At 49.2% G+C, this 13427-nt stretch overlaps 1 protein-coding gene across 7 annotated transcripts in view; it reads left to right on the forward strand.

Moving 5' to 3' along the window:
* Nucleotides 1-13427, forward strand: part of ADAMTS9 (ADAM metallopeptidase with thrombospondin type 1 motif 9) — an 85074-nt gene that overhangs the window by 37354 nt on the left and 34293 nt on the right. For all 7 annotated transcript variants that reach the window (XM_075432921.1, XM_075432925.1, XM_075432922.1 and 4 more), the window contains exons 20-28: nt 2147-2357; nt 3108-3272; nt 4418-4582; nt 5442-5561; nt 7057-7161; nt 7306-7473; nt 7669-7953; nt 8589-8750; nt 9337-9513. In XM_075432921.1, coding sequence (XP_075289036.1) covers nt 2147-2357; nt 3108-3272; nt 4418-4582; nt 5442-5561; nt 7057-7161; nt 7306-7473; nt 7669-7953; nt 8589-8750; nt 9337-9513 — 1558 coding nt within the window. The remainder of the gene's footprint in view (nt 1-2146; nt 2358-3107; nt 3273-4417; nt 4583-5441; nt 5562-7056; nt 7162-7305; nt 7474-7668; nt 7954-8588; nt 8751-9336; nt 9514-13427) is intronic.

Below are 13427 nucleotides of genomic sequence, written 5' to 3' on the forward strand. Positions count from 1 at the left end.
TTCTCACCAGCCTATATTAGATTTAAGAAAAGGATTAGCAGTTGCCTCTTTGTCAACCAAGAGGGACTGACATCCACCAGCCATGTTTCGAGAGGCACTTTTCTACGTGTTCACGTTTCTCTTGTTGGATTAAATTAGTGCTAACTATCAAAAAAAAAAAAAAAATCACCTAATGTTGAAAAATCTCCCTGGGCAATACAGTGCCTGAAATTTGCATCTGCCTGGATCAGAAATGCTCAGCACCATCCTACAAACAGGCTGCAAAGAGGGGAAAAAAACGTATGTTCAAAGCAAAAGAGTAACTAAGACGTGGATTTATCATCATTTGCTTAAAGCAAAGAATAGGCTTAAGTGTAGAGTGGGTTTGGGGCTGTCCCCAGACAACTCCTGGCCAGCTGGAATTGATGGAGCATGGACTAAATAATCACAACCCATTTTCCTTTAAAAAGGAAAAGCTTTCCTTTCTGGAGCTTAAATATGGTAGCATTAAACGGCTGCTGGTGAAGCAGTTCAGATGGCCGTGTTTCCCGAGGGGGTTCCCTGGCCCGGGGCTGCGGGTCGGGTTGTCGCGGTAACAGCTGTTGCCATTGCAACAGGTTGGAAACTTGAGAAGGACAAATGCAGGAGTTTGAAAAGCAGGCAGGGATGCCAGGGCTCCTGCCATTCAGGAGCTATTGACTCCAAATCCCCTTGATCTTATTCTTCTTCTAGCTGTGCTGGAGTTTGCTCTCTCGGCTTAAGACTTGGGCTCTGTGCTCCCCGTGACAGCCCAGGGGTCTCCAGGACCTGGAGTCTCTTCCTGAGTCCAGGGTCTCCGACATCTCCCTGGATCAGGCCTGGTGCCCGGCATCTCTTGCCAGAGCTAGGGCTGGGGCTGGTGTAAAGCAGGGGTGGATCCCCGGATGGGTCCCTGAGGGCCACCAGCACCAGCCCTTGCTGCCCACCTAGAATCATAGAATCATAGGTTGGAAAAGACCTCTAAGATTGCCAAGTCCAACCATCCACCCAACACCACCGTGCCTACTAAACGGTATCCCGAACTGCCACGTCTACGTGTTTTTTGAACACCTCCAGGGATGGTGACTCAACCACCACCCTGGACAGCCTATTCCAATGTCTGACCACTCTTTCAGTAAAGAAATTTTTCCTAATATCTAATATAAACCTCCCCGACACGACTTGAGGCCATTGCCTCTCTTCCTATCACTGGTTATATGGTGGAAGAGACCAGCACCTGCCTCACTACAACCTCCTTTCAGGTAGTTGTAGAGAGCAAGAAGGTGTCCCCTCAGCCTCCTCCAGACTAAACCACCCCAGTTCCCTCAGCCACTCCTCATCAGACTTGTGCTCCAGACCATCCATGACCTTAAATGTCTTTCTCTGGACACGCTCCAGCCCCTCAATGTCCTTCTTGCAGTGAGGGGCCCAAAACTGAACGCAGTATTGGAGGTGCGGCCCCACCAGTGCCGAGTACAGGGAGGATGATTGTTTCCCTACTCCTGCTGGCCACACTACTCGTGATACAAGCCAGGATGCCGTTGGCCTTCTTGGCCACCTGGGCACACTGCTGGCTCATGTTCACCTGGCTGTTGACCAACACCCCAAGGTCTGTTTCCACCGGGAAAGTCGGAGAGCTGACACTTCTGCAGGCGTTCTGCCCAGCGGAGGGCCTCGTCACACCTTTCTAGCCTGTGCGGGTCATTTTCTGACACTGTATTTTTCAGCTTTTTGGTTTTAGAGGCCGAGGTGGCACTCCTGCAGGGGAAGGTGGGATGGAAAGCCTTTGCAGCGCTGCTCCTTTCTTGGCCACAGACCTTGCGCGGTCCTGCAGGGTCGCAGCGTGGCGTTGCTGCCTGCGAGAGGGACCTGGTGACAGTTCCTTCCCCTGCAGGGAGCAACGCCAGGGTTAACTGCTTCGTATTTTTGGAAGCAACGAAGCTTTGGGAAGTGCTGTAAACAGACAAAACTTCCAGTTCAAGAGCGTATATTCCCTGTTTATGTCAAACAACCCCGAGCACGTTATCTGCAGAATCCCAGAGCCCCACAGCTCTTTCTACCTCTTCTGATCTTCCCCAAGGCAGGAGCCTTCCCGTGGGCTCGTGGGTTGTCACCATGCCAGGGCTGATGTTTGCTCTCCTCGTCTCAGGTGGCATGTCGCGAGGAAGAGCGAGTGCACGGCGCAGTGTGGAGTGGGGTACCGCACCCTGGAGATCTTCTGCTCCAAGTACAGCAGGCTGGAGGCGAAGATAGAGAAGGTGGACGACCGCTTCTGCAGCAGCCAGCCCAAGCCGAGCACGAGGGAGAAGTGCACTGGAGAATGTAACGTGGGAGGGTGGCGGTACTCGGCCTGGACCGAGGTAAGGGATGCTCAGCAGTACAGCGGATGCTGTCGCCTCGCATGGGGCCATCAGGCTGCTTAGGTTGCATACGGCATGTAAAAGTTGTCTGCAGTGATTCTGCTTCCATTGCTTTTTTCTGGAGGACACTGTAGCCCAAATCAGGCTGGTGCTCCTGATTTTCCACTGCAGTGAATATATGCTTTTAAGCATCTCAAGGTCTGTCTTCATTACGCTAAGCTCTGCTGGCTCCCTTCTGCCGCCAAAGCCAGCCACGCTGCCAGGACCATCAACAGAGGACTTGTGAGATTTGTTTCCTTTACACTTTTTAGCAGAATGCTTTTCCGTGGCCGAGAATATTCCTGAGTACAGACCTGGCACCAAGAAAATGACAAGCCTGGAGCTTTCCAGGGAGGGCATGGTGAAGTGGGGGGCTGGCTGGTTAGAGGGAATTCATTTCTCCTAAAATGAGAACACGCAACAGCCATTTAGGACAACTGAAAGGCAATACTTGTAAAAGTGATAATGGGGTTATAACCTGAAATGAATTTGTAAAACTCATTGCCACAAGATTTTATTAAGCTTAGCAAGACTGGCTTATTAAAGAAGTATATGAAGTAACAGCCTGTTACCTAAGGTACAAATTGTTCTTCCAGAGCTTTTCTGCAGTCTCTTCACAGTCCTGACTGCAAAGAGGGAGAAGGCAATAAATGGGCTCTCAGGCTGTGGTAGAGTGGCAGAAAGTATTTACTCGGTGTCCTGCCTTCGCAGTGCTCCAAGAGCTGCGGCGGCGGCACGCGGCGGCGGCGAGCCATGTGCGTGAACACCTACAACGACGTCCTGGATGACAGCAAGTGCAGTCAGCAGGAGAAGCTGACGGTGCAGCGGTGCAGCGACTTCTTGTGCCCCCAGTGGAAAACCGGCGACTGGTCCGAGGTAGGTGCTGGTTACCAGCGCGGGCTGACCCTGCGGGCCCTCCACCCTGAGGGGCTGCTGCCTGCGAAGAGAGAACTGTGCTGAAGAGACACCTCTGCCCCTCGGGTTTTGGTTGTGCCCCGGGGCGTGGTGGCACCATGCCTTCTGCCGAAGCTCTCCCCAAGCTGTGCACAGGGAGGTTTGAGACGGGCAGCAAAGTCACTGGCCTCGTCACCACTGCTCATGTGCGCAGTTCCCTCCCTGCGAAGCCACAGGGGGTTAATTCCGCTCCAATCTTGCAGCAATTTCTCCCCAGTTTTTCCACGGTTCCTCTGCAGCTTTGTGAAGAAGAATACCTTCTGCCCACATTTTCCCTTGAGATTGTCCTCACGGGCCCTGGCAGCTGGTGGGCAGGATTTCACCCTGCTAATGTCTTGCTCAGCCTTCTCCCTGCTGTTGATTACCATTGCCTCTTCCACTGCTGCTGGTGTCCTTCGCAATGCATCAAAACCGTGTCTTGATAGGCTTTTCCCTGCAGCGGGACTTGGGATGCTGGAGAACAGTCTTCAAAAGCTGCGTGTCACCTGGGTGGCCAAATAGCTCTCCTTTCTGTGAATCACGTTCGTTTAGGAAATAAGAACAGCAATTAAGTGGGAACAGGGAATGTTCTCTGCAAAATATCTGTCTTTTGGGTCGAGCTGCTGGCAGCTGAAGCCACGCAGGGGCGGTGGAAGAGGCACTCGCAGCCTGCGGGAGCTGAGAACCGTAACGTACACCTTCAGAGCTCAGCAAATTTTTTGCAAGCCTTTGGCACCCCGTTGCGCACAGGCAAAGCCCCGCAGGGCCGTGCTGTGGCTTTGCCCTACGTCTCACAGCTGCTGGAAGTCCAGAGCCTTCGTGGTCTCGCTTTGCCCGTGCTGAAGCGTCCCAGCCTGGCTGTGCTCTCCACGCTCCAGCCTCTGCTGTGGACCAGCCCCTGAGAGCAATCCTGTCTCGCTGCAAGGCAGTCACGTGTTTTCCAGCGCCCACAGTCGCTCGCTGAAGAGCTGCCTCTCAGCACCGGCTCCTGAGCAGCGGTTTGCAGGTTTATTTTTCAGCGCCGGGGCGGGTGCCGAGCTGGCAGCGCATCCCCGGCACCGCCTGAGCTTGCACTTTGCCCCTCGCAGTGCCTGGTCACCTGTGGGAAAGGGCACAAACACCGCCAGACCTGGTGCCAGTTTGGAGAAGATCGATTAAACGACAGGTTTTGCGATCCCGAAACGAAGCCGGAGTCGGTGCAGGCGTGCCAGCAGCAGGAGTGTGCTTCGTGGCAAGTGGGGCCGTGGGGCCAGGTACGGCGCGGGGCTGCCGGCCGGTGGGACCTGGGTGCTGGTGGCCGGCGCTGGGTGCTACCCTTTCATTCAAATTCAGCAGCATAACTGTGTTAATTGATTTGCACACCAAGGCAGCCCTCTGTGCACTCGGGTTCAGCAGATGGGCAGCAATAACAGTACCTGCCCTGTGTACTAAATTTAATCTCTGTCGTACTGAATTGGTCATGATTTTCAAAAAAAGGGTTTCCAAGGTTACGCTTCTAAATCCATATTTAGGCACGTAAATACATGGCCAAATTTTCACAGAAAAACTGCTCCCGTTGAAAAGCTGTTGTTCTTTTTAATGTTTTCCAGTTTCTGGGTTGGTGAGGCTTTTTTTCTGTTAAAATACAAGTTGCTTATTTCTCGTGGAGAGTTCTGGCATCTCCTTTTCCACAAAGCTGTTAGCTATTGGCTTAAAAACACAGCAACAAACCCAGACCAGTTGTTCCAGTCACACTTATTTCCCACCAGCAAAATTATTCATTAGCTGCTTGTGCTACCCCAGGACTGAACAACCAGTTTTAAAGAATGGTGCGATGCAGGTTCTACCAGACTGTGATTTACTGTGTGCAGCAAAGTAAATCATTTAAATGCTCACACCTTCATTCCCGGGGAAGCAAGTGAAGCGTGCAAGGCTCTGGTGGGCACAGCGAATTAAAACTTTGACCTAATTTAAAGCTGAAATGCATGAATTGGAGAGAAACCAGGAGGGAAGCTGGGTTTTATTTTTGCTGCTCTTGCCTCGTGCCTAAACACAGGCTGGGCTGATTAATGCTTGCTAACCGAAGCAGCTACTCAGACCCAGCACTTCTTTCTCCCGTCTGTCCTCTCCCAGTGCACGATGACCTGTGGCCAAGGCTACCAGATGAGAGCGGTGAAGTGTGTCGTGGGCACCTATGTGTCAGTGGTGGATGATAACGAGTGTAATGCTGCAACCAGGCCGACAGATGCTCAGGTAAATCCTGCTGTCCTGTCTCCATCTGTTGCCAGCGTGCGTGTGGAGGCATCCAGGCTGCAGCTTCAGGGGATGTCTTGCTGCAGCGAAGGCTTGTCCTGAATGCCAGCTCCTGCAGAGCAGTATCGTGGTCCTCTAAGAGCTCGTGAGCTGAAGAGGCAGGGTAGATGAATGCGGGAAGACAACCTGAGAGTGGAAAGGTGGACCTCCTTTGGCATGCATGGGTTCTGGGGTGCCTGGCTGCAGTCTGGCCTCGCTTGGCTGCAGGACCGTTGCTGTGTGGTACAAATGACAGCTAGAGGCCATCATTTCTTGCCTGCCGCACATGACGGTGTAGCGTATGTGCCAGCTACGATTCCAGATGCATCCCCCCTGGCCGGATAAATTGGGAAATGTTGCACGCCCTTTGCAAATTCGCTGAAGAGTCTTTCCATGCTGTGTTCGCTGGTACATGGAGGCAAAAGCGTAAATTCCTGCTTCAAGCAGAGGATGTGTCCGGAGTGCCTGAAGCAGTCGATTAAAACAGAACGTTACCACCTACCTGTCATCTAGGAGAGTCATAGTGCTGATGCCCTGCCCAGCTTCAGTCCTGCATGACTTCACAGAGTGTAAATAAGGCCACAACATTTAGCAAAGGGCTGTTTTTCCCATGTATGGAGACCGATTGCACTATAGTCGAGGGGTAACAAACCTACTTGTCATCAGCCATCATTTGGCCTGTACATCTCCAGTGTAAGTAAAACCATAGCGACGCGGAAATCATTTATGCCATTTCTCAAGAGCCGCTCTCTCCTTCGCAGTGATGATCAGTATTAATTTCCTTTTTGGCAATGACTACTCGTTGGCTCATGGAGTAAGGTCATGGCTATTCATCATTTCTGTCACCAGACCTCCCAGGAGGTCCAGGCAGGACCAGAGCCCTCCTGTTAGGCACCGTGCCAAGGCGGAGCGGAATGACATGCCTGTCCCCAAAACCTTGCATGCTTAGTGTGTGGTAAAGATCAGCATGTGGATGTAGGTGGTCTGGTGGGCTGCAGGGAATCAAAGGGCTGCAATCAGCTCAGCAGTGTAACCTTTATTAAGTGGGCTGCAAGTCTCACTCTGAAGAATGGAGCTTTGAAGGGAGATGAAGTTGCTGCTTTCAGATGTGTGTTCATACCAGAAGGCTCTTAATGAACTGTCATCTTTTGCCTCAAAAACATCTGGCTTTAATTCATGGAGATGGCACATGGTTATGGGCATCCCTATTGTAGAGTTCCTAAGAAGTCAAAAGTCCGCCAAGGTTCTGCATATGAAGCCCTTGGGTTACTGGTACCAAATTTTGCTGATTCACCAAGAGGATGCAAGGAGAAAGCCTGCCAACACACAAGCATGCAGGTCACAGATTTTCAAGGAATTGTATGTCATTGATAATTACATTGAAGAGGAGGTGCTTTAACTGAAACATCTGCAAATTCTTTATTTCTCCCTTTTCCCTCGTGTATTCCATGCACAGGACTGTGAAATAGCAGCATGTCCTCCCCATCCAAATAGTCCTGAAGCCAAGAGATCCGTATCAGGCGTTCACAGGACGCAGTGGAGATTTGGATCCTGGACACCGGTAAGCGTGTGTTGTAATACTTTCAGGATTATTTTACAGTAGATGATGTGATATTTTAAGTGCATTTGACCAACTTTTCATTCTAAAGCCCTTGGAATATATATCAGGAAACTTTCTAGTGGTGTGCTTGTTGCTCTTCCCTAGTGCTCCGCAACCTGCGGGAAGGGTACCCGGATGAGGTACGTCAGCTGCCGGGATGACCAGGGCTCGGTGGCCGACGAGTCAGCTTGTTTCCACCTCCCGAAGCCATCAGCCACGGAAATGTGCACCGTGACGCCGTGCGGGCAGTGGAAGGCCTTGGAGTGGAGCTCCGTAAGCATCGCGCTGTCTCTTGCAGGAGAGCCTTATAGACCTTGTTGCTGGAAACGTGTATCATTAATCTGTCACGCTTACCCTTTTGCAAGTGGGGAGATTAAGGTTTTCTGCTGTTCATTATTAGTAATAGCTGTCTGCCTGATTTTCAAAGCTGGAAATGTGACTGTGTCTCCTTTTCCCACTGTAATGCAGTGCTCGGTGACTTGCGGTCAAGGTAAGGCAACGCGACAAGTGATCTGCATCAATTACAGTGACCAGCTGGTGGACAGGAGTGAGTGCGATCCAGATGACCTCCCTGCCACCGAGCAAGACTGCTCCATGTCTCCTTGTCATCCAAACAGCCATGACTACGGCAGGCCCATCCACCCTTTCCTCTATCCGGATCATCGCCTGAAACTGCACCCCGGAGGCAGCCCGAACCGAAACCGTGCACATATACCGGGAGGCAATCAGTGGAGGATTGGCCCCTGGGGTGCTGTAAGTGCCCTCATTTTCTTATTGCTGGGGTTTTTTTGGTCTCCTGGGCTAATCCAGGCTTTTGTTCATGTCACCGTGCAGGGAAAAGAGAGACCCTTCTCCCCTCATTCTGCTCTCTGCTCACACGAGCAAGTGCTGCAGCAGGGTGCAGGCATCCCTTCGCAGCCTCTCACACCTCGTCTCTCCAAGGCTCTCTAGCCAGAGAGCCGACGGCATCATTTTCCACGAGGCAAAGGCCAACCTCTGCTTCTTGGCCGTCTCCTGGGACGCTTACAGCTGTGGAGAGCTGTTGCCAAAGCACAGCAGAGCCTTAATGCCAGCCCCTCTCACCCCAGCCAGTTTGCAGCACTTTATCACCGAAGTCCCTAAAGGGAATTAAGCACAAATACGATGTCAAAGACTGCATTAAAGGCAGCGGAGATTACTCACCTGCTTAAAACTAGACTCATGTTTGTTTTCTTTGCTTAGTCAGCACCCAAGTACATTGCACTGCTATTAGTAATAGCCGGGGTTTGAAGTTAATAATGCTTGTTAGTTGTATTAAATTTCTAGTGGTGCACTCCCACGGTGCAAGGCACTGGGAATGCAAAATTATTCCTGGACTCAAAGAAGCCATGGGCAATTGTGTCTTCCAGTGCTCTAGCACGTGTGCGGGGGGGTTCCAGCGGCGGGTCGTGGTGTGCCAGGATGAAAATGGATACACCGCAAATAACTGCGATGAGAAAAGCAAGCCCATGGAGCAGAGATCGTGCGAATCTGGCCCCTGCCCTCAGTGGGCTTATGGCAACTGGGGAGAGGTGAGTGCACCATTCATCCCGGGCTCCCTGCACAGGGGAAGGCTTTCATTAGCGGGTGGCTGAAAAATGGGAGAAGAGAGGGATATTGCAGTGGCATTTATTAGAAAGATTGGAGCATGAAAGGCAGCCGCTGATAAATGAGTGAACCCTAGCAACTGCTTGGTGCTGTTTTCCTTTCCATTTGTCACGGGAAAGTTTTCTTCCCAGGTGAAAGCAAATCCTAGAAAAATTGAGATTTTTCTTTTTTAAGAGAAGTCTAGTTTAACTGGAGGGCTTTTTTCTTTAATAAAAGCACTGCTCCCTTCTGAAAATTCATCTGAGATGAACAATTAGAAATGCTAACCTCCAGTATCACGTTGGGTCTAGCAGCATCGCTGCGGAGCAGCATGAAGAGCTGTGGGAGGGACAAGCTGAAGCAGCTGATGCCCCATCTGAGACTCATGCAGTGTTTTGGGGGGACTTGGCCAGAGTGGGCTGATTGGGAACAGAAACAACCGTCAGGTCTTGAGAGGTGCTAGTGCTTCGGGCACTCGGCAGTATTTTTGCTGCCCGGATGGTGATTGCTCTGTCCTCTGCTGACTTCCAGTGCACGAAGCCATGCGGGGCAGGGACAAGAACACGGCTGGTGGTGTGCCAACGCCCGAATGGAGAAAGGTTTACGGATCTGAGCTGTGAAATCCTTGACAAGCCACCAGACAGAGAGCAGTGCAATGTGCAGGACTGTCCTAGAGATGCTGCCTGGAGCGCTGGTCCTTGGAGCTCGGTACGACCATAAACTCTTTCTCTTTGTGAACCATTTTGTGGATATCCCGTAACAACAGATTTAATGTGCTTCAAACCAAGGTGCTAATGCTTCGTGTCTTAAAACTGCACTTAAAGAGGATTATTGACAATATATTCAGAATAACAGCTTTTCAGGAAAGGCTTACATTAGGGGAGCTCGAGTCCTTTAATTTAAAAGGCACTTTCTGCTAAGTGGCCACCTTTGTCCGTTTTATTACACTGTGCGAGCGCTGTGCATTATGAGTCTTGGTTCTGACTGAGTTCTTTGCATATGGATTTAAACCTGGCATTTAAGCAGTACATTTCCGTTGAAGTTAAATTGTTCTGATATTTAACAGTAACACCGCACTGTGCACCTACTGGTTTGCCTGTTGCGTGTTCTCTGCCAAAAGCAAGATGACGGGGAAAATGTGTACTAGATTGCATCAACTCCCAAGCGTGTACAAGTGTGTACAGGGGTGTGTGCATGTCCCTACCCGCTCCCGCACACAGCTGTACAGAAACACGCGTGCATTCACACCCGTGCTCTATTTCTTTTCCCTTGTATATATGATACTGTGCGTGATGTCCTGTGCAAAGGCACCTGTAGGCTTTTCTCATACATCTCTGGTTTGGGAGAGTTATTGTCTGGCCTGATCTCCAGCTGCTGCTCTAGATATCAAGTCGGCAAAGGATCAGCAAGGTGGTGGAAGGCTTAAAACCCTGGTGGTTTTCTAATAACAAAACAGAGTTTGGAGCAGAGGTGTCTTACGCTGCTCCTTTGCCACTGGAGGAGTCTGCTACAGAGATGCTCTGGCAGAGCAGCCCTGAGCCGGGGGGCTGGGATGCTGCTTTGAGTCCCACGGCTTTGAAATTCTCCCTGCCCAGAGCAGCAGCTTCTGCTCGGCTGGAGCCCCAGTGTGCCAAGGCAAGTGCCGCCTGGCATACTGGAAACCACGAACCTGCCGGGTTTGGAGTGGCCTCCAAACAAATGTTGACATTTATTGTGTATTTCATTACAAAAGCATTTGAAGATTTAAAAAAAAAAAAAAAAATTAATCTGACTCAAAAGCACTTTATGGGAAAAAAAAAGAGGCCCGTTTGTAATGTATTGGACTTCCTTAATTGCCATGGTTTGAAAAGTCATCTGGCTAAAACGTAATCGCACTCTCATTTCTGCGGGTGCTTTCAGGAACACGGATGCCTTCAGTGATGCTCCTCAATATTTTTATCATACCTCAGTGAGTTATGCAATAGACATAAGACTGCTGAACTGGTGTTTATATGGTGCTCCACCAGTACAAGGGACAGTGATATGAAATATTTCATTTGAGGTGCTAATGTATCACTTGTATGCTGATATAGTTGGTGCTAAAAATGAGTGTGGTGAGCTAAGCAGAGCTGGCAACCCGCGTGGTGGCTTCCCGGCAGAGTGACCGGCTGGGAGTTGCTGCCAACCTTTACCTGTGCCGGACCATTTGCAAGAACCGAAGGTGTGGGCAGAGTTGTGTTACGTTTCGGTGTCGCTCAGCGTTCAGCCTCTCCACAGCTGTTCAGGGCTGCGTCTGCTCCTCTGTGCTGGAAATGCAGGGTGAAGTCCTGTATTTTGGTTTTGGGTTGGGTTTTTTTCACCCAGAAAAGATTTCCTTGACGTCTACCAAGTCATATTAACTTGGGTGGGTTGTCCCTTGCTCTGTCTCCTGGGAGCGGGTGGGATATTGGGCAAACGGGCGGAGGGCAGGGGCATTCCGTCCTGCCTGCAGCGTCTCCCTGCTCCATGCAGAGGCTGCAGAGCTGAGCCCCAGCCGGTGCCGCAAAGTGACTTGATTTTTCAGGTCTTATTCCCGAGGTGTCCTTTGGCTCTGATGCAGGGGACCCCAGAGCTGTTTGAAGACTGAAATGTATCTGTGGGGTCAAAAGGGCTTCATGTCCCTCCTGCAAAATGCTCCCTGTACATGTCTACCTCGTGCTACTACTGTAGGTAGTAACATCCAAATTTTTGTTTCTTTAGTGGGGTGTCACCTGGCTTTGGTTTAGCTCTGTCATCAGTTGCAAACGTCACTCTATAGCTGTACATACTTCATCTGTTGGGATGGAGTGTCGCTACCATATTTTTTTGGTCACTTTTGAAACAAGAGTATAGTATTAGCTGAAACTTTTCAGCAGTGTGGATTTATGTATTTATGTAAAAGTGTATTTATTTTTCCAATATTGTTATTTAATTTTATATAAATATTGCATACATTTACGATGTTTAATGTTAATGTTGAACAGTTAAAATTAAAGACAAGTAGAATGTAATCATAAATGAATTTGTATAATGATTTCTTGAGTCTTTTGCTAAATTAAGATCATATACTTAGTTTGGGTAACTTTTACTAAACTTTCTGAAATGGTACTGCAATGTTCCGTCTTTTGACTCGCTTTTATTTTACTTGCTTTGTTCTCCGACAGAAACTGTCATTCTTGATAATTAAACAAACACAGTTAAAAGTGTATGAATTACGAAGTTTGGATAACTGATTTCTTGCAAGCATCTGATTGGCTTAGCTTCACTCAAATTTCAGTGAAATTGGTACTATAAAATACATACAAATAAAAGCAGAGGGAGTCTGAAGAGTCCAACCCTCAGTCCTCAGGCGGAATTCCACTGCGATTTTATACAGTAAACAAGTGATTTTATCTGGCTGGTTAAATCCAGGTTTTAAAGAGATAATTAAATGAATAAACACATTCTGTATGTAAGTGATAATTTTATAACAGGAGACTGGTGAGATGCCTTGTCATTATGACGTGTGTTCAAAGAGCACTCAGAGGTGACACTTTTATTTCCTTGTTGATTTAAGAATATGTATTTAAACACTGCAGAATTGTACACCATGTGATAGACTTGACCTTTCTATTAAAATAATGCTTTAGAAAACACGCAGAGACTGTCACCAGGATACAGAGAGTGGTTTTTCTCATCTGAATGCCTTATGGTGTAAATGCAGATCTCCATACGCGCTCTCAAATACCGAGAGGAAATCTCGCCATGTTCTCCAGAACAAGGGAGATGCTCACAGAGAGCATTATCCGTTGCGTCACCTAAAACCGGAGGCTGAACTCGCTGCTCTCAGAGCAGATCTGCTCCTGGCAATAATCTCCATGAAATTTTGGTGCTGTAGAGTTTACCATAATATACAGCTGTATCCTGAATTTAGGAATAATGCTGAATTCACTCATCATGGACTTCTCATTCTTTCCAAGTTAGGAAACAGGCACAGCTAAAGTAAAACAATTCTATCGCACAGCACCGTGTCCTGGTTCAGTTGGGTGAGTCAGTTGGGCTTCATGGCACTGGGACAGCAATCATTTGGATTTGACCTGTGGAAAATGGGTGGGTGGGTTTTTGGATATGTTTTTGTTTGTTTTTTTTTTCCCTAGAAGTTGTTATAATTTTAAAAGTAATCTTCTTTGTCAAGTACTTGTCGCTCTTGGGTATCAGAAGTTGTAGCTGCCAATGCAGTGGCTGTGCAGCTCTTCGTGCCTGCAAACCAGCAGCGTGTGCTTCCCAGCTCTTAATCGAACAGGCAGAAGTGCTGGTCTCTTAGTCTTTGAGGGCCTTCTCATCTAGCAATGAAGAATGGGAAGCTTGGCATAAAACAATTAGAATATTAGCTGGCTAAGCTCCAAACTCTGTTATTGTCGATGTGAATTCAGGTTTGGGTTAGGACAACGATGCCGCATCCCCTTAGCCAGAGCTGGAGGCTGGTGGCTTTGCAGGGCTCTTTGGCTGTGCGCGGAGATGCACGAAGTGGCGAAGGGGTTCTGGACTCGGTGGGGAGCGGGAGGGCTGCCTGGCCAACATCCATGTCGGGGAGCTGGCGCTCAGGAATTTAAAGCTAAAGATTGGTGTCAATGGAAATTTCAGGT

The sequence above is a fragment of the Opisthocomus hoazin genome, chromosome 11 (assembly GCF_030867145.1).
Source record: "Opisthocomus hoazin isolate bOpiHoa1 chromosome 11, bOpiHoa1.hap1, whole genome shotgun sequence".
Classification (NCBI taxonomy): domain Eukaryota; kingdom Metazoa; phylum Chordata; class Aves; order Opisthocomiformes; family Opisthocomidae; genus Opisthocomus; species Opisthocomus hoazin.